General features: G+C 43.7%; 2 protein-coding genes across 2 annotated transcripts; both read left to right on the forward strand.

The window, feature by feature from the left end:
- Positions 1–254: 254 nt before the first annotated feature.
- atp5mj (ATP synthase membrane subunit j) lies at positions 255–3,305 on the forward strand. Its single transcript, XM_071513207.1, has 4 exons — positions 255–363; positions 1,636–1,759; positions 1,935–1,955; positions 3,169–3,305. The coding sequence occupies exons 2-4, from the start codon at positions 1,636–1,638 to the stop codon at positions 3,180–3,182; spliced, it is 159 nt and encodes a 52-aa protein (XP_071369308.1). The 5' UTR covers positions 255–363; the 3' UTR covers positions 3,183–3,305.
- Positions 3,306–6,254: 2,949 nt separating this feature from the next.
- Positions 6,255–22,008, forward strand: gareml (GRB2 associated, regulator of MAPK1-like). The gene is made up of 7 exons (XM_071513206.1): positions 6,255–6,366; positions 10,589–10,729; positions 15,606–15,736; positions 16,320–16,485; positions 18,160–19,010; positions 20,420–20,589; positions 21,405–22,008. The coding sequence occupies exons 1-7, from the start codon at positions 6,255–6,257 to the stop codon at positions 22,006–22,008; spliced, it is 2,175 nt and encodes a 724-aa protein (XP_071369307.1).
- The last annotated feature ends 859 nt before the right edge of the window (positions 22,009–22,867 follow it).

Here is a 22,867-nt window from a genome sequence, read left to right on the forward strand (position 1 = left end):
AATGAAAATGAAGCTGCACATCAGCTTTAGTACACAATAATAATTAACAAAACACTCAATTCTGCAGTTCTGCGTGTGATACATAGTTTACAGACAGAGTTTTACGTGCCAAAGCTAATGCTGGATTTTACCTTGCTTTTGGCTATCCAAAATGATGGAGCGATATCAGTCCTCAAGGTGGAGCCAGAGTTGGCATCAAGACACTAGAGTGGTCTCAAATCAGTTCATATGTACCTCCAGTTGGTGGCGATATGTACTCAAACATCAGTGCGACAGCTATTCAGTCAGAGAAGAAGAGTCTCACACACGACTTTGACGTCCCGCAGCAGCTTTCTTGACCTTCCCTGCGGTACAAACTGAAAGGTGAGAGGGCTGTCAGTACTAATCTAGCAAAGTCACGTTGATTATAACAGCGAAGTGGTTGTTATTTTATTTCGATTCTTGGAAATGAACCATTCAGAAATGCACACAGTGGTTCTGTGTGCCACATTTGCAAGGCCTGACTGATTCATGTTAGCTAACCTAGCTAGCTTCTTGGGCTAGTGAGCCCTCTAGATCAGTGCAGATGGCTAGCGCTAGCGATGAAGCTTTTGATTTAGCTAATAAGTTAAATTAACGCCTGGTACCCCGTATCCAGATATCCACCTATTAACTCATTTGCTGTGAACGTTTTACACATTTCAATTGCTAGATAAACATACATTTGGGTGTTCTCGAAGCGTTGAATGGTAACGTTAGCTGTAGCTAAATTAGCTAAGTAACCTAAAGTTAGGTAGCGAAGTTAGTGAACACGTTGGGGTCAAGGCAAAGTCCCTTGATTCTACTAACTAAATATCGTGCTCCAGCGATGACATGTATCTGATGCACCCAGAGAATGAAAAGGTGCCACCTTCGTCTTGCTTTTGCACCAAAATTGGTTAACTGTCCCAGTTCGTAGTGTAGGCTAAGCTAGGCCTGACAGGTGAGGGTCAAGCAGAAATTCATAACAGTGACCAACGTCATATATCAAATGCTACTATTTGTTACCTATTTAGTGCTACCTAACTAGCTAAAACATGTTGTTCTTATTTAATAACTTCTAAACTACAATGTAAAGTTGCCTTACTTATTCACAAAGGTGCATACATTTTAGAACAGTGGTTTTCAGTCGTGCTCCTCAGCACCCAGAGTACTGCTGGTTTTCTGTCGTACCAGCTAGTGAACTGCAGTTAATTGCACTCACCTGGCATCCCAGGTGTAAATCTGTCCCTGATTAGATGGCTAGAATGAAAACCAGCAGGGGACCGCGACTGAGAACCACTGTGGGAATAAAAGGCGAACCAGTTGAAATAAGTGCAGCTTTATGTATTAGAATAAATGTATGCCGAATTAAAGAGTGGCTTCTGATGATTCTTAAAACATCTGAACTCACATTCTAGCAGGTATGTACCTTCTTATAAGCAAGCAGCATTAAATGGCATTAAACTGTCAGAGTTTTGAATGGAGTTTGGCATGACTTTTCTCCATACCAGAGAACAGGGCTAGGTCAGCCTCTGATTGTACCAGTCAAGTCTATCCTGGCATAATCTGTAATACAGCCATTTGCAAGTAGAGGCTATATTATTCAGTGTCATGTGCTATTGCTTTCTCCCACAGATGGCTGGACGCCTGTTTGCAAATTGGTGGGCCAAGGTGGGCCCTTACTACAGCAAGGCATACCAAGAGATGTGGGTGGGACTCGGCATCATGACGTACCTGTACTACAAAGTTTCCTACGGGGGTACGTTTAAAGTTTACTGTTTCATCTACTCCCAAATGTTGCTAGAAGGAACAGTTCCTGTAAAGTTTACCTGTGATTATTGCAGCCAGAAAATGCGTAATGTTTCACTGAATTTTTAAGTCTCTTTGTGATATATTTTAATGTGACCAATATATCCTCTTTTTTCCCATTACAGGCAAGAAAGCAGTGAAGGACAGTAAGTAGCCTAACGTTTTGTCAATCATACTTAATGTGTGTAGCCTGTGACATGAGTAAACAAAATATGAAGCCACCTTGACTTAGTGCACACTTTGGCGTACTAAATTATTTCAAGATGATTTATTTGAGGTATTTTGTCTTGGGATCGATGGTCTGCACATTTATATGAGGATGCATAAAAGAACCTGAAAAATCATGCTTGTATTTTGAGTTTACTCTATAACTTAAATCTTATAAGATGTATTGAAGAGACCTAATGCTTCATAGGCAATAGCACAACAGGCAAAATGAAAGTGAAATATAATTTTTAAAGCGAGTAGGTAGCTAATAAGGTAGTCCCTCAGTTTCCCTTGATTCCGCAATCATAGAAATGTTTTTGTGGGAAAATGTTGTGCAGTTGAGTATGACTGCCTTTAGATGTCAATGAAGGACAGCTGATCCTGCAGTCTCTCTTAGTCTGGCTTCCCAGGAGTTCCCCAGGACACTTCATCATCCATAGATAATAAATCACAACTAAGGAAACTTTACAACTGATCGAAATGTTATTACAGTGTTGTATTGAGTTGACTTACTCTTCAATTAATAATTTATAGAGGGCATGAATGTAGCATTTTTAACCATAATCCAGGTTAAAGAAATGCTACATTTCCATATTTGTGACAGTATCCTATGCACTTTGTAATGTGGTTATGAAGTTGTTAATTTATTTTTTTTTCATCTTTGATTTACTCAAATGCAGCTGATTTGATAACATGAGTCACATGAGACGGCTTATAGAACTATTTATTTCCCTTTTTACAGTTACATTACTATGGTATTTTTTATTACTGTTTTATTTATTGGGTCACTTATTTCTTTTGATTTGACCCATCAAAAAATGAAAATGTTGAAATTCCTGAAAATACTTTAACATTGTTTTAAAGGCTGTGCAATATTGCAGAAAAACCTGTTTTTCTAACTGCAGACTTTAGATGTGACCCTAATCAGTGCAATCATCAATCCTTCGTCGGGATGGAAAATAAAATGACAAATTTGTAACTCTGGAATTTGTACAACTAGTCAAATTTCCTTCTACTTGTTATTTTATTGCTTATCTCCTGGGATTTTTAGTGCTTCAAGAAATTCAGAAATTCAGTGTCTTGTCTGGGTTTATTACATCAATTTCTGTCATTGATCAGGTGATTTTTTTTTTTCTTCCTCTCCCTCTGCAGAGCCTGCCCACTGAGTTTTCCACCATGCTGACCACCGCTCTTCCTGCTGTGAAATAATGCCCTGACCGCTAAAGTCCAACCAATGTTTGAATATTGTTTATATGGAACAAATAAAGTTGTCCTTAGTTATCCCAGAATCTTTGTCATTTCACTGTTTGCTATCCGTTTAATTTTTTAGGTTTCTTGCACACTCTTGTATCATTATGATCATAAAGTAAAGCAATGTAAGTATGTTCATTTATGCAATGTTGACTGCAGAAAGGATCACTTACTCACAAAATTAATGAATTCTAAAAGGAAATAAAGATAAGGGAATTACGATCTACTGTTAAGCGTTGTGGTATTTTAACTCTAATTGTTTACTGCCATTCCAAGTCTTAAGTTCAAGCTATTTCCCTGACACTCTTTGGTGATGCTACTGCCACCACACTAAAGCACAAAGTTTTAACTTGCTTTTCTTTTTAATCCTTGTGCAAAATAAGTGAGCTTCCAGCATTGCAACTACCATATTTCCCTCCCTTTATTTTGCGCTCCCTTGGAAAGAACTTGCTGCATCCAGGTTTACCTGTTTTTCAAGCGCAAATGCACTGTTAATGGATCAGACAACATGGTTTTGGCCTTTAGTAGATCCATGGCTTTAAGTCTTAGGAGCAGGGTGCAGTGGTGATGTGCCTTGCTCAATGGCACAACAATAGATTGTGAGGGAGGGGGAAGCATTGCTTATTGAGGGATTTGAACCGACAACCTTCAGACTACAAGCCTGCTTCTCTGAACTTTGTCTATTACTGCCTCCATATTTTTAAAGCTCCTCAGTTGTTTCAGTCCAGTTTAAGTTCCTTCATTTGTGCAAGTGGATTTTTAGTTTTTTGTAAAGTTTGGTTTGAGGAAGTTGTCATATCCCACCAGTGAGTAAAGAATTGAGAATGGGTGCACTATCAGTGGCAAATGAATCACAATTTCGGTTTACATTTTAATTCACTGAAGTGAGAGTGAATTAACCACAGTCACACTCTCAACATTAACATTTAGATTAGGTAGCTGGTGAATGGTGCTGCCTATCTGATGGTCCTGTAGATTTATGGCAGCAGAGCCTCAACTCTCACCTTGGATTATGGCCAAAGCTCCGCAACATTAAATCCTGTGTATTGTTAAAAAATCAATAGCAAGTTAATCATAGTTTCTGTTTACATTTTAGTTAATTGAACCGGGAGTGAACCAGAGTTTTATTGGTGGATGAGCAAGAGGGAAACTTGTGACTCTAATCCTATGTAATACAGTGGTGATAAGGCAGATTCATACAGTATAAATGCTTTATATGCCCACAGAAATAGGACATAAGATATCATAACCTTTATTATAAGAACAATGAAACTAGTTCTAACGTTGAAACAAATGAGTTTTAGCTAATGTCCATGCACCATATAGAGAAACACACCTGTTACTCGAAGTGGATCATGTGAAATAGGTCAGAAAGTGTTTCCGGGCCTGTCTAATCCTAGTCTGCTCACAGGTGACTTGGATGGATGGGTGTCACTCGGCACCCGTGACCCTCTGAGCTATTACTGTTCTTGCTACCGCAGCTTATGGAGGTAAATAAAAAGCTTCAAATGCAGTGTTGAGAGAAATTATTTTCAGAAGCCATCGGTGTGCACTTGAAAAGTGAAATGCAAACTGGAGGTTAGTGCCGCTGTCTCAGAAACAAAAACGGCCTTGTGAAATGTTTTTCTATGTTGTAAGGAGGTTTCTGAACATGCTGGACTTTCAGAAAAGCTATCCTTTTTTCAACACATGATGTCTTAGAACAGTGATTCTCAACCTTTTTCATATCAAGGACCCCTAATTTAGTCCACATTAGAGCCACGGACCCCCAACTGATGAGATTTTGTCTCTGGTCTAAGTCTCTTTAATGGAGTATTTACCCTAAAACAGAATTTGCGTATATTTTTCCGATGAACATGAGCATATTCTCTCCCAATCTAGAAATCATAGAACAGAGACTCTTGCATAATGTCACCATGAGACTTTTTCTGGAGCTGCTCCATTGGGATTGAGATGAATCGATTGCTTTTGGGGGACGAGACGCTTGGCTGCTGTGTAGGCATTCATGAATTTGCTCCGCTGTAATGTTCCATCATTAAATAATATTTGGTCTGAGAGGCTGGGGTGTGCAGTCCATGGGCCGTTCCTGCTCCTGGACCCAAGGGTGTTCATTTACTAAACCCTAAAAGGGAAAAATTCTGCAATGTTATCATGTCATGGGCCCCCAAATATACACAGTAGGCCACAGACCCCCATTTGATAAGATTTCGTACCAGAACCCCCCATATGGGAAGATTTTTGTTGTTAAGTATTCTAGAACTGTCTACACATTGTCTAACAGGTATAATGTCTTGGGAATTAAAAGTGAAATTAAGATATTCTTCATTTTGCCCCCTGGAACCTCTTCAAGGACCCCTGGGGGGCCCCGGACCCCACTTTGAGTACCACCACCCTAAGCTTTGGCAAAGTCCCTGCATCTAATCTCATTTGCCACCAAAACATCCAAATCTGCTTATATCAAAGAGGACAAAGTGTCGCAATGACTGACAAGATACTTCGTCAGTGTGGTAAATGATTAGACATAGATCACCAAACTGTCATCTTAGAGGGAACATTGGTCCTGAATGCTCCACTGCGGTGAAATTTTTAGCTTCCATTTAGCTATCTGTTGATTTTAGCTTTATCTTTGCTCTGTATTATAATGATAAACATTGCAATGTTGCACTCTTTTATGCTAAGGTACCTTGCCATACCAACTGAAGCCCATGTTCCCACCACACACACACACAGAGAGAGAGGGACATAGAGAGTGAATGGGAGAGAGGGAGAGAGAGCGAGAGGGCTCGCGCTCCCTCCCTCCGCCCCCGCGTGCCGAGCCCCGCGCGCACCGACTGTGACTGCGCTGCCCTTATTCAAACATGGCGAAACTCTTTGCCATTATACCACCGCCACCATCACCGTCACCCTGCACCACCTCATCATTATCTTCATCACCACCACCATCATCATCGTTATCATCATCTCCGGTACCGTGATGACCCGGGAGGATGGAGAAGTTGTCGGCGAGCCTGTCGGAGATCGCTTGGAGCCCGTTGGCGCTGCCGTTAGACGCGGTGGTCAGCAAGTTCCGTCTGCCCACACTGGTCCGTCTGGCCCACGGTAAGAGAGAACCGAGCTCTTCCATGTTTTCTGACCCGCACCACGACCGTTAAAAACTTTTAGGGCAGTTGTTTCTCTCAGACAACTGTTATTTTAACGTCCCCCTCCGCTCCGTTGGCTCCACAGCACCCGTTTAAAGATAACCAGAATGCAAAACTGTAGGCTACTTCCCGTCAAAGCGTTGAAAAATAAAACCGTTATCGACGAACGTGTGTTTCTACGGATTTTATTTTAGTAATACAAAGTGTGGAAGTGAAAACAAAAATGTAATTAAGGAAGAATCTTCAGCGTATTTCATCAGTGTCAAGGTCGCCAGAATGTAAAATAGGACTTCCGTTTAAACTGTCAAAATAAAACCTTCACTGACCAACTTCTTTCGAGTAATACAAAGTTCAGAAGTGGGGAAAGAAGAATGTACAAATGGACAGATCTGTAATAAAAAGAAAATGTAATTGATCAGTAGATCAGTATTAATAGAGAGCAGGCATGTAGTGCAGGGTAGACCCAACTAAAGTCAATTTGCCCACCTCTATTTGTAAGACAGAGTTTACTCACCATTTTAAGCTGACATAAATTTATATGAGATAATTTCATAGTAGCCTATAAGCTACATTCAAGAAAGTACTATCTGAATATAGGATTTATTAATTGAAAACAGGAAAATCAATATATTTTCTTAAAGTTTAATTGACTTAATTGAGGTCAGTACCCAGAAATCCTGTAAGGTGATGTCAGTCAAGTGCACACAGCACGCTCATGTTTACCAACCTGGCTGGTCTGTTTCATACCAAAGGATACCAAAGAGACGAGAGAGGCAAAATATCTAATGTTTTCCTGCCACTGACCTACCTGACACCAAATATTAATTTGGGTAAACAAGGTGAATTTGCGACGTCTGAAATAGAGCTGATGAGACATTCTCTCTCTGTTACAAGCTTACTTTGTGATTTAAGCTGGTAAGACAGGTGTATTTTTACATAAAAATCCTGCCTGGTGCAGCTTTAAATTGAGCTCTACATCACTGCACATAAGTTGGTCAGAATAAGCCTCCACTAACATGCATGCACTTGCCATCTATGTTGCCAGAACATAAAGACTCAAAACACCAAATCCCATATCAGTGTCACAGCTATTCGTAAAGACTTTTGCACACCCTCATAATGCCACAGTTCATTTTTTCATACTTTCCATTCATGCATTCATTCCATTCGTTCCAATTGCAAGCTGTCAGATGTAATTAGTTAGCCTATTAGTTGCAGGCCTCCCTCCGATTTGCTTTATGTTCGTTTGTTTGTTCATTTGTTGGTCAAATGCGATTTACAGATCAGAACCAGGCATCATGTTTGTTACTGATTGGCCTAGAGAGGAACTTCATCATTCATGGGGGGCGATATGTTTACTATTGTTTCACGTGACACATTTTGGCGCTTTTATTTTGAAAGAAAAATCGCATTACTTCCGGTATTATTCTAGCTCACTCCGGGGTTGCTTGACACAGCTGTACCATCTCCACCGTCAAGACACCGAGGTGAAAACCAACCTAATGTCTGGCCTAACAAACCTTGACTATCAAATCCCTATAACAGTTACTTTATTTCATTGTATTTATTTAATTTTCGGTCCATTTCTTTTTTTAATCTTACGTTTTTACGTTTGTTTGATTTCTTTATTGCTGCCAATGTGATTCTCCGCTTAACCAGATTTGGGGTCTTTACTTTGGGAAGGAGGGAGGGAGGGGGGTGTCATGGCCAAAGTTGTTGCAGTCCAGCGCTGCCCGGAAAGCCACAAAGTGTCTGTTGTGCTGCTGAAGTGCTGCTCAATTCTTTTCATATGTAAATGCTGTAATCTGTCGGTGAATGTGGGGAATACTAACGAGCGGCGACGAGGAGACCTTCAACTTTGCTTCGTGGACAGAGGCGCGCGCCCTGTCAGGGTCCCCGAAAATTACGCACCTCGCTTCGGCGGCGTGCGTGAGAGAGAGAGAGAGAGAGTGAGTGAGAGAGAGAGAGAGAGAGAGAGAGAGAGAGAGAGAGAGAGAGAGAGAGAGCCAGTAGGTGTTTATTAACCGCACTCTGGTTACCCCACAGTTGACTGGTTGTTTGCACAGGCAGCCAACCCAGATGGTGGTTATTTATTTACAGTGGGACATGAAGTCAGCATTTTCTCCAATTTCTTCTCCATTTAATAATCATAACCATAATAACAATAATCATAATTTGATATGCAGAGATTGCAGTCCAATGTCTGGTGGGTGGGTGGGTGGGGGTGGAGGGGAGGGGAGGGGGGTCTTCCCAGTGCAGCATGAATGCAGATGGGCCCCTCTCTCCCAGCCAGCATGGTACCAAATTAACCACTGACAAAAATGTGGGTCAAGTCAAGTTTTATTTGTACAGCACATTTCATACACAAGGAAACTTGACGTGATTTACATGAAAACAATCAAAGCAAAACACTTACAAAAGTAGTGCAAACCACCATAAAATATCACCATACATATCACATAGAGAATATATAGGCATCACATAGAGAATCCTGCATTCAGTTTGCAGCCTCTGTGGCAGTTTACCAAATAGAATTTTGGAGATAAATCAAATTGGCTGGTAAAACAGTGAGAGTGGCAGGTCTGTTTTGGAAGCCACCAAAAACGTTAAGCCACATTCCAAACTTTATGTAGTGGGCAATTTGATCAAATTCAACCAGCAGGGGGTGGATGGTGGGCTAATGTGTTGCTGTTTCCTATCCCTCCTTTCCTTTGTCTGTTTAAAGAGACAACAGCTACAATGGAGTTTGATAGCAGAAAATGTTTCAGCGATCTAAAACATCAACGGTAAATGTTTTGGTGTCAGTTCCTTAGAATGAGAGAGCGAGGGCTTCTTTCTAGAGCCGCCATTTTGCACCGAGAGACGTTCAACAATCATACAGGGAGAAATCCATCGTAGGAGAGGAGAGAGACCAATTTCTCCACTGACAGTAGGATGGTGACTGGAAAAACCTTTGCTCTGCTATCGCTATTTCTACCCATTTCTTCACAGCTGAATGCAACAAGTTCATGCCTGTTCTCTCGGGCTTGTTCAAAGGCATTCTGGGAAATGTAGGAAATCACTAACCAAAGAAGAAGTTAACGAGGACACCAAAAAAGATGTCCTCCTGCTTTTTTGAGTTGTCCTGATCACATCTCTGAATTAGCCACTTATGTTGCCCATTCAATAGGCCAGGAAAGCCCCGAAATGGGACTGTAAAGGAGTCTGTGGCATCCCCCCATGTTAAAACCGGTTATTGAAAGAATCCCCCTTGGTTACGAGGTCTTATGGAGGGGGATGGGTGGTGCAGTCAAAACAAATGTACAACTCTCGGACTTTAAAACTTGAGAAAAGACAAGTGCTCAGGGTCTTGCAGTGGTTCACTGGGTTACATACATTTGTGATGTTATAAGCATTATAAATGATATAAATACATTCTTATTATTAAAGGACTACACTGACTTTTTGGGAGTTACCAATGGGCCAAACTCCCAAATAGTTGGAGTAGTCCCTTTAAAGATAATTACATGTTGAGTCAAAGGCTCTTCATATCTCTATTTCCAGCCACTCATCATGCATCCTTGTGTTCCTGCTCAGCTGTCCATCAATGTAATTGTTTGACTAAAAGGGAAGAAGCAGCTATCCATCAGTAACATGAACAAAAAAGATGGCCATCCATGTGATTTGTGTGTGTGTGTGTGTGTGTGTGTGAGAGAGAGAGAGCGAGAGAGAGTGAGAGTGAGCTGTGTGTGTGTTATGTGATTGAATTGTACCATTGTGCTCTCAGCAGAAATCAATGTTCTGCTACATGATGGCTCGAGTGAAAGCGAGAGAGCTGTGTGCGTGTGTGTGTGTGTGTGTGTGTGTGTGTATGTGGGCTGTGTAATAGGGGGTTGCCACATAGTGGGGTCCTGATGAGTAGCTTAGGGGAGGAGAATCATCACTGATGGCAGTAATTACGGACACTGAATACTGAATATGTGTTTGTGTGTGTGTGTGTGTGTGTGTGTGTGTGTGGCGGGGGGAGGGGGGTATTAGTGTTTTCCATTGCTGAGCTAAGTGTGACCTTATAAACAGAGCCTGTTGTTGTTTTGGCCCTCAAGCCAGTAGACTATTGTTTGAGCATAATCCATTTCTATGTGTTTGTGTGTGTGTGTGCGTGTGTGTGTGTGCGTGTGTGTGTGTGCGTGTGTGTGTCCCAGGTGAGTGTGTGGAGGGCCTGTCGGAGGAGGATGTGGTGCTGTTACACTCCTGTCGCCAGTGGACCACGGTGACGGCCCACAGCTTAGAGGAGGGACACTATGTCATCGGACCCAAGATAGACATCCCTCTGCAATACCAGGGTGAGCGCACACACACACACACACACACACACACACACACACACACACACACACTGCTTTTCCAAAAACTGCTTAACAGCCAAAAGTCTCATCCCTACCCTAAAAATATCCACTTCCCTTATGGAGATAAATTTTTTCTCACAAGGTCAAACTTTTCCAGTTGTCCTATTCATGGAGGGGAATTTATGTCTTTTCAAGAGTAGATGAACATGGCTGCACCTACACACACACACACACACACACACACACAAACCAATATATGGGGCCTATATTGGCCTTTTTATTAAATATCAGATATCAGTCATGTCGTCCACATCTGATATGATGGAAGTTCCTCTCTGACCACAGCAACATAAAAACAATCTGTAAAACCTGCAGTGAAATGTTATTTACTTTGGACATTACATTCATTTATCTCATTGTTCAATAATGTTTCTTATGTAAATTAATTCATTTAAAGGCAGCAATGTAAGAGTTTGAATATTGGCACATGATATCAGCTATCGGCAGCTTTAACACTGAAACCGTATCCAGATATCCATATCAGTACTGGCCTTCAAAAACCCATATCGGTGGAAGCCTAGTGCAGTTTTTACACACACACTCACAACATCAATAAAGCCAGCCAGCCCGCCGAACGTGACCTCACCCGACTCGCGCCCATTGACGCGTCGTCTTCCTGCTCAATGGGGGGGTCTGGACAGTATTACCTCACCGGAGCTCATCCCCGCGTCCCCATTGTTCCGAGTGTCCGACCGGTCACATTATTCGCCCTGTAACTGGATCTTAATGCCTCCTCTCCGCCGCTTCCTCTTTCTGATGGAGGGCTGATGTCACCTCGCACTGCTCTGCCGCCTCTCCGGCTCCGTATCGGAAGAATGAAAGGACATTGGGGGGGTGGGGGGGGGGGTCTGAGATCATCGTCATTTTGGGCATTTCAGCGTTTTACATTTTAGGTATTTGGCTGACGCATTTATCCGGTGTGATTGAGACTGAGGCTGTACACCAGTACAATATGTTCAATTCTTAGATCGCCAATATCACAAAGCAGCTTGCAGTAAGGAATGCAAAGTTCAATGTCAAAGTGGCCAGACAATAGTTCCCGTGCCCCTAGGATATTTATGCATAATAGAGATGTGATAGTGAAGAAATAAGAGCCAGGTAGAAAAACAACAGTTCTTTTTTAGAGTTTTTTAGAGAGAGTTTTTTAGGGTTTATAGAAAAGGTGAGTTTTCATTTCACGCTGGTCTACTTGGAGTGATAGTCCACTTGGAGCTGTCTTAGTGTAACAGTCTTATAGGAGCTGTCTTAGTGTAACAGAGTCTTATAGGAGCTGTCTTAGTGTAACAGAGTCTTATAGGAGCTGTCTTAGTTAAACAGAGTCTTATAGGAGCTGTCTTAGTGTAACAGAGTCTTATAGGAGCTGTCTTAGTTAAACAGAGTCTTATAGGAGCTGTCTTAGTGTAACAGAGTCTTATAGGAGCTGTCTTAGTTAAACAGAGTCTTATAGGAGCTGTCTTAGTGTAACAGTCTTATAGGAGCTGTCTTAGTTAAACAGAGTCTTATAGGAGCTCTCTTAGTGTAACAGAGTCTTATAGGAGCTGTCTTAGTGTAACAGAGTCTTATAGGAGCTGTCTTAGTGTAACAGAGTCTTATAGGAGCTGTCTTAGTGTAACAGTATTATGGGAGATGTCTTAGTGTAACAGAGTCTTATAGGAGCTGTCTTAGTGTAACAGTCTTATGGGAGATGTCTTAGTGTAACAGTCTTATGTGAGATGTCTTAGTGTAACAGAGTCTTATAGGAGCTGTCTTAGTTTAACAGTCGTATGGGAGCTGTCTTAGTGTAGCAGTTTTATAGGAGCTGTCTTAGTTTAACAGTCTTATAGCTGTCTTACTGTAACAGAGTCTTATAGGAGCTGTCTTGTTTAACAGAGTCTTATAAGGGCTATCTTAGTGTAACAGAATGTTATAAGTGCTGTCTTACTGTAATGGAGTCTTATAGGAGCTGTCTTAGTGTAACAGACTATTTTAGGACTGTCTTAATGTTACAGAATATTATAGGGGTTGTCTTAGTTAAAAAAAAAAAAAAAAGCAACCAACGTGTGTTATTTTTAAGGAGGGTTTGTAGTTTTAAGGTAGACAGAACTCTCAGTCTCTCTGTTGCTCTTCTTTTATTGAGTCTGTTTTAACATTTTCTTCTATTTGCTAAACTTAGCAATAATAACTGGCACCAATCCAAATAATCTCCCCCACCTGTACAAAGTCAGTGCCACCAAAAAGGCCCAAGCCATTCTCAGCATCCTCTCTACAAAGAGTTTATACTGCTTCCATCTGAACGCAGATGCAGGATGCCTATGGGTAAAACGAACAGGTCCCACTATTCATTTATCACTGATGCAATTGATTTTATTAATAAATGTAATTATTAACTTAATGTATGATGGCACATTAGTGAGGATGATGTTGATAGTAGTACCAAATGATGGTGATGCTGGCACCGACTGCTGCTACCACTATAATGTTTGCTCATATTGTTGATGTACGCTCTGTGCCGTCGCTGATGCACTTTGATGTACTCTCTCTTTTATATGTTTGTGTGTTTTTATTGCTGCTTTTAATCTGCTGGCTGCCAGACAAATTGCCCTTCAGGGATAATAAAAATGTCTTTACTCTGTAGTCAGAGTCTTATAGGAACTGTCTTCGTGAATCGCAGTCTTATAGGAGCTGTCTTATTGTAACAGAGTCTAATAATTCTTTGAGTGTAATAATAATAATAATAATAATAACAGATAACTGTGCGGAATCTGATCAAAATGTCTCAGAATCAATTCAGGTTCTGGGCTTCCCATAGACACCCAGTGTATTATTGATCAATTATACAATAAATATGTAATCAATCAAACTCCTGCAACTGACTGAACCAGATATGATTTTTAATGAAAGGCCAATATCGGCATGATATATCGCCAAGCCGGTAAATCGGTCTAACACTAGACCAAATAATCAGTAAATCTGACTTTTATATCTTTGTAGAATTACTTTGTATATATTTTTACGTTTACTTTTAAGATTACCTTCATGTCTCCTTTAAGGATGCCAGGTGAGTTGTTGAATCAGAGGCCATCGCCGATGAGCTAATGTCTGCGTGATGACTTCATACAGGAAGTCTAAATAAGCTTAGGAGGAGAGCAATATAGGTTTCCCCCTGGGGACGAACAACAGGATGTTCCCGCCTTCTCATCCCTCTCTCTCTCTCTCTCTCTCTCCTCTCTCTCTCTCTGCCTCCTCCTCACTCTATCACCTCTTCCCTCCATAGCGAGCATCAAGGATGACTGAAGGGTAGAGGACAGGAAAGCTGAATGATCCCTTGTCGTGAATGGCTTGCAGGGAAGCAAGTGGCGCCTCAAGCACCCTTGCAATGTGGAACTGGCACCCAAAGCCTTGTATGAGAACCAAAAGCTACAGGCTCTGGAGTTTGAAAGCCTCTTTGTGATGCAGTTTTTATTTCCTGGAACTACATTTCCATGGTAGCTTGATATTATAGTGTAGTCTCTCTGTTGTATTCTGAAGGAAGTGTTGGCAACATTTGGGGACTTGCTGATGATCCCAGTACCTAAATAACGCTTTGCAGGACGGAGGCTGGAGTCTTTCCCTCAGTCCTAAACCAGAGTTTGTTTTAGTAGTAAACCCTGTTTCATTACAAACCCGTCCTCACTCTGTCACATTTCTTTTTTTTGGGGGGGGGGGGGGGGTTATGTTGAAAAGTAGCACTTGCTGGTATTGTTTGGAGGGTGGAAGCTCCTTATCCTCAGGGCTCTGTTTGAATTGAAAGGTGGGGGTGGAGGAGAAAGAGAGAGAGAGAGAGAGAGAGAGAGAGAGGGAGGGAGGGAGGGAGGTGATGCCGAGGAGGAGGAGGAGGAGGGGATCTGGATATTGCTGGCCTGGAGGTGCTTGTTATTCTGCTCTGCCTCCCAGACAAAAAAACTTTCTGATCTCTCCCACACACACACTGTGTCTGTGTCACACACACACACACACATACACAGAAAAAGGAGGGTTCTAGTGTTTCAATAACACCATAATGACTCAAACAACCATCCGAACATCAGAATAAAGAATCTAGTGTGGCTCTTTAAAGCCTTTTTTTTCAATTCTGCTGATTTGGAGCACCTCATGCATTCTTAAAATGGTTCTTTACAGCAGCAAAAGGTCCTAAGTAGAACCATTTGAGCTTGGAACAATAAAGAACCTTTTTAAATGGTTCTTTACCATTTTCTGGTACTACACAGAACCATTTCTGTTAAGACTGTACATCGTTTCCTGATCTGGAATACTTGGATTAGAGGTACAGAGAGGTAGAGACAGAGAGAGAGAGAGAGAGCAGGAGTGTGGAAGATTTACGGACAGAGGGGGGATGAGCGAGGGAAAGAAAGGGTGAAGGAGAGAGAGAGTTGTGTGTGAGTGTATGTGTTGAGTGTCTCCATGGTGATGTGTCTCTGCTCTGCGTGAGAATGGGGGTCCTTTATTGGTTGCCATGCCAACCCTGTCGGCTGTTGATTGGCCGGGAGAGAGAGAGAGCCAGGTCATAGGTCACGGAGGTGTCTCTGCATTCTTCTCTTCCAAACAGTGTCTGCTGTGGATGTGTGTGTGTGTATATGTGTGCGTGTGTGTGTGTTTGAAGTAAGGTTGTAGACACAAAGACAGAATGAAAGAAAGAAAGAAAGAAAGAACGAAAACAACTTTTAACCTCCCCTTTCCCCTCTCCTTCCTCCTCCTCCCTCCTCTTCCTTCCTCCTTCCTCCTAATCCTTCCTTCTTCTCATCCTCCTCCCTCCTTCCTCCTCCTTTCCTCTCCTCCTCCTCCCTCCTCTCCGTAGGGAGGTTCAAGCTGTTGGATGAAGACCGGGACGTCAGGGATCCGGTCCAGTATTTCTCCAGTGTGGAGGAGGTTGCCGGAGTCTTCCCTGACCGAGTCTTTGTCATGGAAACCATCACTTTCAGCGTCAAGGTTAGCGCTCTGCCGCTACACTCAGCTTTTAACCGGTGGAGTTTCATAAATGCGACCAAGACAAGTGACTGATAATGCATCGGAAAATGTCCAAAATACATGAGCAGCAACGAGAAACCAAGCAGTTTCTCTCAGCTCCTGACAACATGATTTTCTCCCAGGCACTGACATTATAATTGTTGGGTTGGGTCGTAATGTGTTACAGTAATAGTATTACTCTTCCCAGTAATGAGTAGTGTAGCAATAATATAATGATAACCTTTATTTATGTAACACTTTTTAAAAAAAATGGTTAGACAGCCTCTATAAGACTCTGTAACACTAAGACAGCCCCTATGTTTCAAAAAAGGTGCTTTACAACCAAGGAAAATAAAGAAGAAATGACAAGAACAAAAGAACAGTAAGGCAAAATAGTAAAAAAAAGTCTTACAAAACACTTAGTTAAGGACGTGTATGTAGGTTATTTCACCGTTTTTGAGCAACATGAACAGTACATACTCTGTATATACTCAAATTTGCTGTCGTACAATATCGCGTAACATGTATATGTATGTGTGTGTGTGTGTAAATGTGTGTGTTGCAGGTGGTGTCGGGAGAGTTCAGCGAGGACAGTGAGCCCTACAGCTTCACTCTGCAGGCTGGAGATGAGCTGTCACTCATGGGGAAGGCGGAGCTTCTCTGCGCCACGCCCTCGAGGGAGAAGACGGGACTGAGCGCGCTCTTGAGACGCCTGGGAAAGACTCCCCGAAGTAAGTAAGGCCTAACCCGCTGTGTCCTGTTTCATGGAGCCCTATTACTGTATGTTTACATGCACACTAATACTCCCTAAGGGATTTTCTAAGGGTGCCATCACATCTACAGTTCATTTTCTTTGGTCCGAACCATAGTGGAAAAGTTTATTTTATTGCATTTTTGTATTTGGTTTGCTTAGGTTCACACTACCCAGTTATAAGTGAGTCAGGGCTTGTAAACAAAAGTCACATGGACCCACAAGGAGCTTCTTTATTGGACAGTTTGGGTAACTTCATCTAAGCATGATGGACTTGTCTTCTCGCTTTGCCATACTTTACCTTCTATGGTGTTTGTAATAGTTAAGAACACATGAAGAAACAGCTGCATATGAACATCAGTCCAGACTGCAGCTTGACTTGATTAGCAGGTACCAAAGAATTTATTAACCTTATCTTGACTTCAAGTTTGCCTGCGGTTCATTCCAAGCATGAGGAACTGCTGGCTATCAGATGTCAACATCCGTCTCCTTATCTGCCAAATGAACCAAACTAAAGGAGTAAACGCTCCAGAGTTCAAATAAACTGCTCCAAACTTGCTTGGTGTGAGCGTGCCTAAAGAGGAACAACATTAGGAACACTTCAGATGTTCCTTAACCACCCCAGGTAGACTTGGAGACTGGGAATTGTACTGGAAAGAAAGAAAGGAAATACTATGACCACAAACTGTGTCCCCGACACCTTGATGAAGGCATAGGCCGATACACATAGGTGTCTTTAAATGTCTTGGGCCTCTTCAATTAAAGGCTAAAGTTTAGATCCTGTTTACAATAACCGGGATAAGCTCCTGTCCGGACAACGAGAAACCTGGATAAGGTACCTGGGATATTTCAATATTACCTTGGCATTGCCTTGGTAACTCTGGATCCTCTCACTTCTGGAGTGAAGATGAAACTGAGTTGTGTCACAGTACCCATATATTTAAGGTAGTTGTGGAAAAAATGAGAGATGCTGGGTTTCTGCAGACTACTGAGCAAGCCTGGTCATGGTAGAAAGTTCTGTCTTTGTACCTGTATGGTTGTTGCTTGAGTGAGTAGCTAGAGAGTTGAACTGTCAGGTTCTGGAAGTAAACTTCCCATTCATTTTCCTCATAGGGAACTTGATTATTTGCTGTAAGTATCAGATTGTGAAACGACTATAGGTTCATCAAACACTACTCTACCCACAAGCTTTAGCAAGTTCCCACCAGTCAGAAAGGCCATAGAGATGGTACCTGCTCCAGAATGGTGCGTAGTTGGTAGCCAGACAAGAGCCAAGTAACATTAGTCAGCTAGCATGTGGTTTTGCCAGTCTTTTTTAGGGATGAAATGGGCGGAAGTCATTACAAACCAGTCATCACTATTCCCAAATCGATGATGTCACTCACAATGTTGTATGGGATGAGTACTTCATTCCCCCTGAATATCGTTACGCACACAGTCCTGTACCCTTGTCTTTTCTGTTGTTTTTTCATTCTTTTAGTTACCGTCATCCTATCCTCTGTCCTGTTGTACTTTTGGCATTGCACAGTGAAAATGTAACAATGTCTGCCTTTTCAAAGTAACTCAGTAACTTTTGCTCTGGGTAGGCTACATTTCGAACAGGCTACCTTTTACTTTTACTAATCGACTTTTACCGCTGTGTCTGCCTCCTCAGGTAAAACTCCCTGCCTGGTGTGTATGAACCATCGCACCAACCAGAGCGTCAGCCTGCCCTTCGCCTGCCGCGGACGCTTCTGCACGCGCTCCCCCCTGGAGCAGGGCATGCTGGGAGCGGAGCACACGGTGCGCAGCATCATCGAGAGGGTCCGCCTCCCCGTCAACGTGTCGGTGCCGTCGCGGCCGCCGCGGAACCCCTACGACCGGCACGTGGTGCGGGAGGGCCACCGCTACAAGCTGCTCAACATCGTCAGCAAGACGGTGGTGCTCTGCATGGTGCTCCGCCGCCAGGAAGTCTCCCCCTCCCACTTCCTGCTGCTGCGCTGCATGCCCCGGTTCAACGTGGCCGAGGCCTCCGTCCACACGGCGGCGCTGGAGAGCCTGCTGCTGCGGCACGCCTTCGACCCCGACGCCTACTCCCGCGCCGTCAGGGAGACCCGGCCGGAGCTGGAGTGCGTGACGGAGGAGTGCGTGAGCCCGCGGCGCTCTCGCATGTGCGTGTCGGGTCAGGACTCGCTGGCGCCGGCCCTGCAGCGCCTCTCGCTGTGCGGCTACGGGGGCGGGGTTTCGGACGGCCTGTCGCAGCGCTGCAGGGACTCGCTGGGGGAGCGGCTAGGGGAGGGGCCGGGCGAGGAGAGGGAGTACGTGACTCCCGAGTGGCCGGAGGCCGACATGAGGACCAGTGAGGAGATCCCTTACGAGGAGCTCTGGACCAATCAGAACGCGGAGGGCTTGGGGAAGGAGCCGAACCTCATCTCCTTCCATTCTTCTTCCTCATTGGACGGTTCTGTCGGCACCATGGTAACGAGAGTGTCCACCCCGCCACCTGTACCTCCAAAATCAGATGCTGTGAGTTGCACTCCTCTCTCCCTTTCTTTCTTTTTGTCCCTCTCCCTTTCTCTTCCTGCCTATCTGTCCAAGGCAGCATCCGGTTGTTAAAAGTCATGATTGCTGGCTTCAATTATTCATACATTACAGCTTTTAAACCTCACTGACCACACACACACACACACACACACACTTCCTGGAATCTCTGCCACACACTTATAGGCCAATGCACACAGCACACGAACATGCCATCACCAAGGATGCAGGTGAACATGTATGCTGTATGGTTTTTTACTGATGGGTATAAAGTTCTATTCCCATGGTGTGGGATATGCTATAGCAGTGCGGTGCCCTGGCACCCTCTATTGACCAGCCGCCACCGATCGCTGCTCATGCTAACTACCCAGCTCTTCTTCTATTTATTCCAAACAAACCAGAAACGTAAATCACTTCCTGTGCACCGGAGGATTTTGAACTGGATATAAGTTGAATCTCTATTGTGTTATATCAATTGACGATAGAGAGTAGCAAAACAGACCTTTATTTATATCACAATGTCGCGGATTATTACTTTAATACTGTGTCAGTGCAAGTATGTGTAACATGGTGTGTAGATCGATATTTCTTTGTAACAGCGACGGTTGAGGCTAATTTTTGAACTTGATAAACATTTATAAACTTACTAATCTCAATACGGGAGTTGTCCTGACTGAACTGTTTTTTTTACCAAATGACGTATCTTAGGACAATTGTCCCTGAACTTGGCTGCATCTCAAACTGATCATTTTCGCCACTGGAGGGCGAACTGAGCCAGGTTTAGTGACATAAATATGACACCGACATATTGTCAAACGTTGACAATATGACCGGCATTGTTGTGTTTCATAACTACACAGTACTAAACACCTCAAAAAGAGTGTTTTAGTGTGGAGTTCCCCTTTAACAACGCCCCATTCTAAACATGCTACTTTGCCTGCTTGTGCTGCTTTATACTGCGTCTGTGTTTGGAAGGGTGAAATTATCATGTTTGTTTTGTTTATTTTACTTTGTCTGTAGACGTGGTGGCAGCTAGGAGGGGAAGAGAGAGAGAGGGAACGTGGGTGTTGATGTCAGCACTTCAGCTGAATTATACCCTGTCACACACACTGTTCTTCATTCCCTGATATTTAGCCTGCCAGTAAATTGTGTGTGTGTGTGTGTGTGTGTGTGAAGAGCTGTGTGTGAGGGAGTGTGTTTGAGGTGTAAAGGTCATCAAGTTTGACATTTACCCAACCAAAACATAGAAACGAGCCAGCAGACACACACACACACACACACACACACACACACACACTAAAACCTCTCGAGAAGCCAAGTTTGAAGAGTGAACTCTCTTTCTCACGTCTCATTTGTGTGTGTGTGTGTGTGTGTGTGTGTGTGTTTGTGTGTAGGTGAGAGAGGAGTGTCGCTTCTTGATCGCCCCTCCTGTCCCCCCTCGCTGCTCTAAAGGAGGCTCGGTCTCCAGTCCGGCCCCCAGCCCCCCCGTCCCGCCTCGCTTCCCCAAGACCTCCACCTCCCCCAGACCCAACCTCTCCTTCTACTCCTCTGGACTGCAGGACAGGTACAGTATGAATATTTTACTCGAAACCTGCTACCTGTAGTATTTTAGCATCAATACATCATTACTACAGTCATTTTGAGACATTAGTAAACAAATGAGATCATCACTGAGAATACAGACTCACAAAATCAGCTTTTATTTTTTAAACATTATACTTTTATACTTTACTGTGATCATTTTGTCATTGTAGCATGAGATATGTGGCAATATATCAGGCTGGCATTTTATTAAGAATCAATATGTCATAAATATCAGCCAGTCAGTGTGGTCCACCTCTGATATGATGGATATGATGCAGTTTGATTGATTAAATATTTATTGTAGAATGCTACACTGGTTGTCTATGGGAAGCCGTTAACTTTAATTGATTCTAATGTAACATTTTGATCAGATTCCACACAAGTATGCATTCATATTTTTTTATTATGTTTTTATTATTATTACTATTATTATTACTGTCAATGGAGAGTTTTAGTGTCCCTTGGTCTAAATGCTGTATCAGAGTCTTTTCCACCCTTGCTACAAATAAATAGAAATAATAAAAAATTGGCATGAAAATAATCTAATATGAAGCTATTGAATGATGGCACAAAATATCGGCCATCGGCAGCTTCAGTCAAAAAATATTGGTATAGATCTTCAAAATCCTATATAGGTCAAATCCAAATGATCTAATGAAATATGATGCATAGATACGTGGCCCAGTATGACACATATGCATCAGAATTTGCACATATTGGTTTTGAGTTTTGTCGGTTGATATGAATAAACATTTAGGTGATGAAGGTACTGAACTTTCCCCTGCTCTGTCCCAGCTGCTCCCCCTCTCCAGACGCCTCCCTCTACTGTTACCCCTGCTCCTGGGCCGACTGCCCCGCCCCCAACCCCGCCCACTCCAGCCCGGAGCCGGTCCCCGCCCTCCCCGCAGACGGCACGGCCAACCCCCAGCCGGCGCAGGCCACCTGGGCGGAGCCGTGGGCGGACTCCTACCCCTCCGGCCCGCGCCTGAGGCCGCCGCCCCCTCAGAGCCGGTTCGCTCCCTTCGGGGCGCTGAACCCCTTCAACCGCCAGTCCCCCTGCCCCTCCCCCGAGCCGCCCGCCAATCCCGCGACAGACTCCTCCCGAGGCGCGGAGGGGGGCGGGACCTCCGCGGGGGTCGCGGAAGGCCCGGCCGCGCCCGCCGACCCCGCCTGGCGCCCCCCCGCCGACCTGTCGGCGCTGTCGCTGGAGGAGGTGTCGGCCTGCCTGCGGTTCATCGGCCTGTCGGAGGCGGCGGTGGGCGTGTTCCAGAGGGAGCGGATCGACGGCAGCCTCCTGGTGCAGCTGACCGAGGACATCCTGTCACATGACTTCCACCTGAGCCGGCTGCACGTCACCAAGATCACACAGTTCATACAGGGCTGGAGGCCCAAGATCTAACACACACACACACACACACACACACAAACACACACTTCTGTCTGTCCTGATAATGTGCCTGTTGGCTACTGAGCCGTCCTGAATGTGCCTTCCACTAGGACCAACTGGCTGCTGAGCCTCAATGACTGAAGCAGAGACTCTGCAGAGGGAAACCACGCCACCCGGTGGTCAAACTGTGGCTCTGACCCTAGATTGGCTGCCATGCCTGGCCTTCTCTGCCCCCACTGACAGACTGACTGCCTGCTTCCTGGCAGAATCAAAGACTGGGACTAGTTTACTAACAAACGGCTCCAACAGAGAGCCACACTCTTAAGGACGTTACCCGTTTCAACTCGTCTGTGGGACAGATAGTCAGCCGCAGCACATCCCGTGCTACAAGACAACAAAAGGGTTTCAAGCACCACTTGGATTTGCCTGTGGTAAACAAACACAGGCTCTTCACATGAGTTAAACACTGAAACAATAGGAGGTTTTTTCTTTGCTCTGCACAAAGCCTAACCCACAAAATCCTATGTGACATGTAAAAAGTGGTGAAAACATTACAATGAGCTATATTTTGACAGAACGTTTCACCTCAGCAGAGCCCTTATCAGTGTTACAGCAGTGGCAACAAATGAACAAACTTCCTATTGTTTCGACATCTTGTGTTAACTTTCAGCACAGCGTGTGTAAAAGAGGAGTTGTTGTGGTTAAAGGGGCATTAAGTAATCTATGACCTGTATCGACCTCTATTGGCAACTAATAGAAATTGCAACATTGATAGAGCTTCTATCTTCCCACAAGTCTCCAACACACACAGAGAGTAAAGTCACATTTTCACGAGAGGAGTAACCTAGCTAATTAGAGCAGAGAGCCATCA

The sequence above is a fragment of the Centroberyx affinis genome, unplaced genomic scaffold (assembly GCF_046629955.1).
Source record: "Centroberyx affinis isolate AG114_WGS23_722 - 3 ecotype Tasmania unplaced genomic scaffold, CSIRO-AGI_Caff_v1 ptg006847l_1, whole genome shotgun sequence".
Classification (NCBI taxonomy): domain Eukaryota; kingdom Metazoa; phylum Chordata; class Actinopteri; order Beryciformes; family Berycidae; genus Centroberyx; species Centroberyx affinis.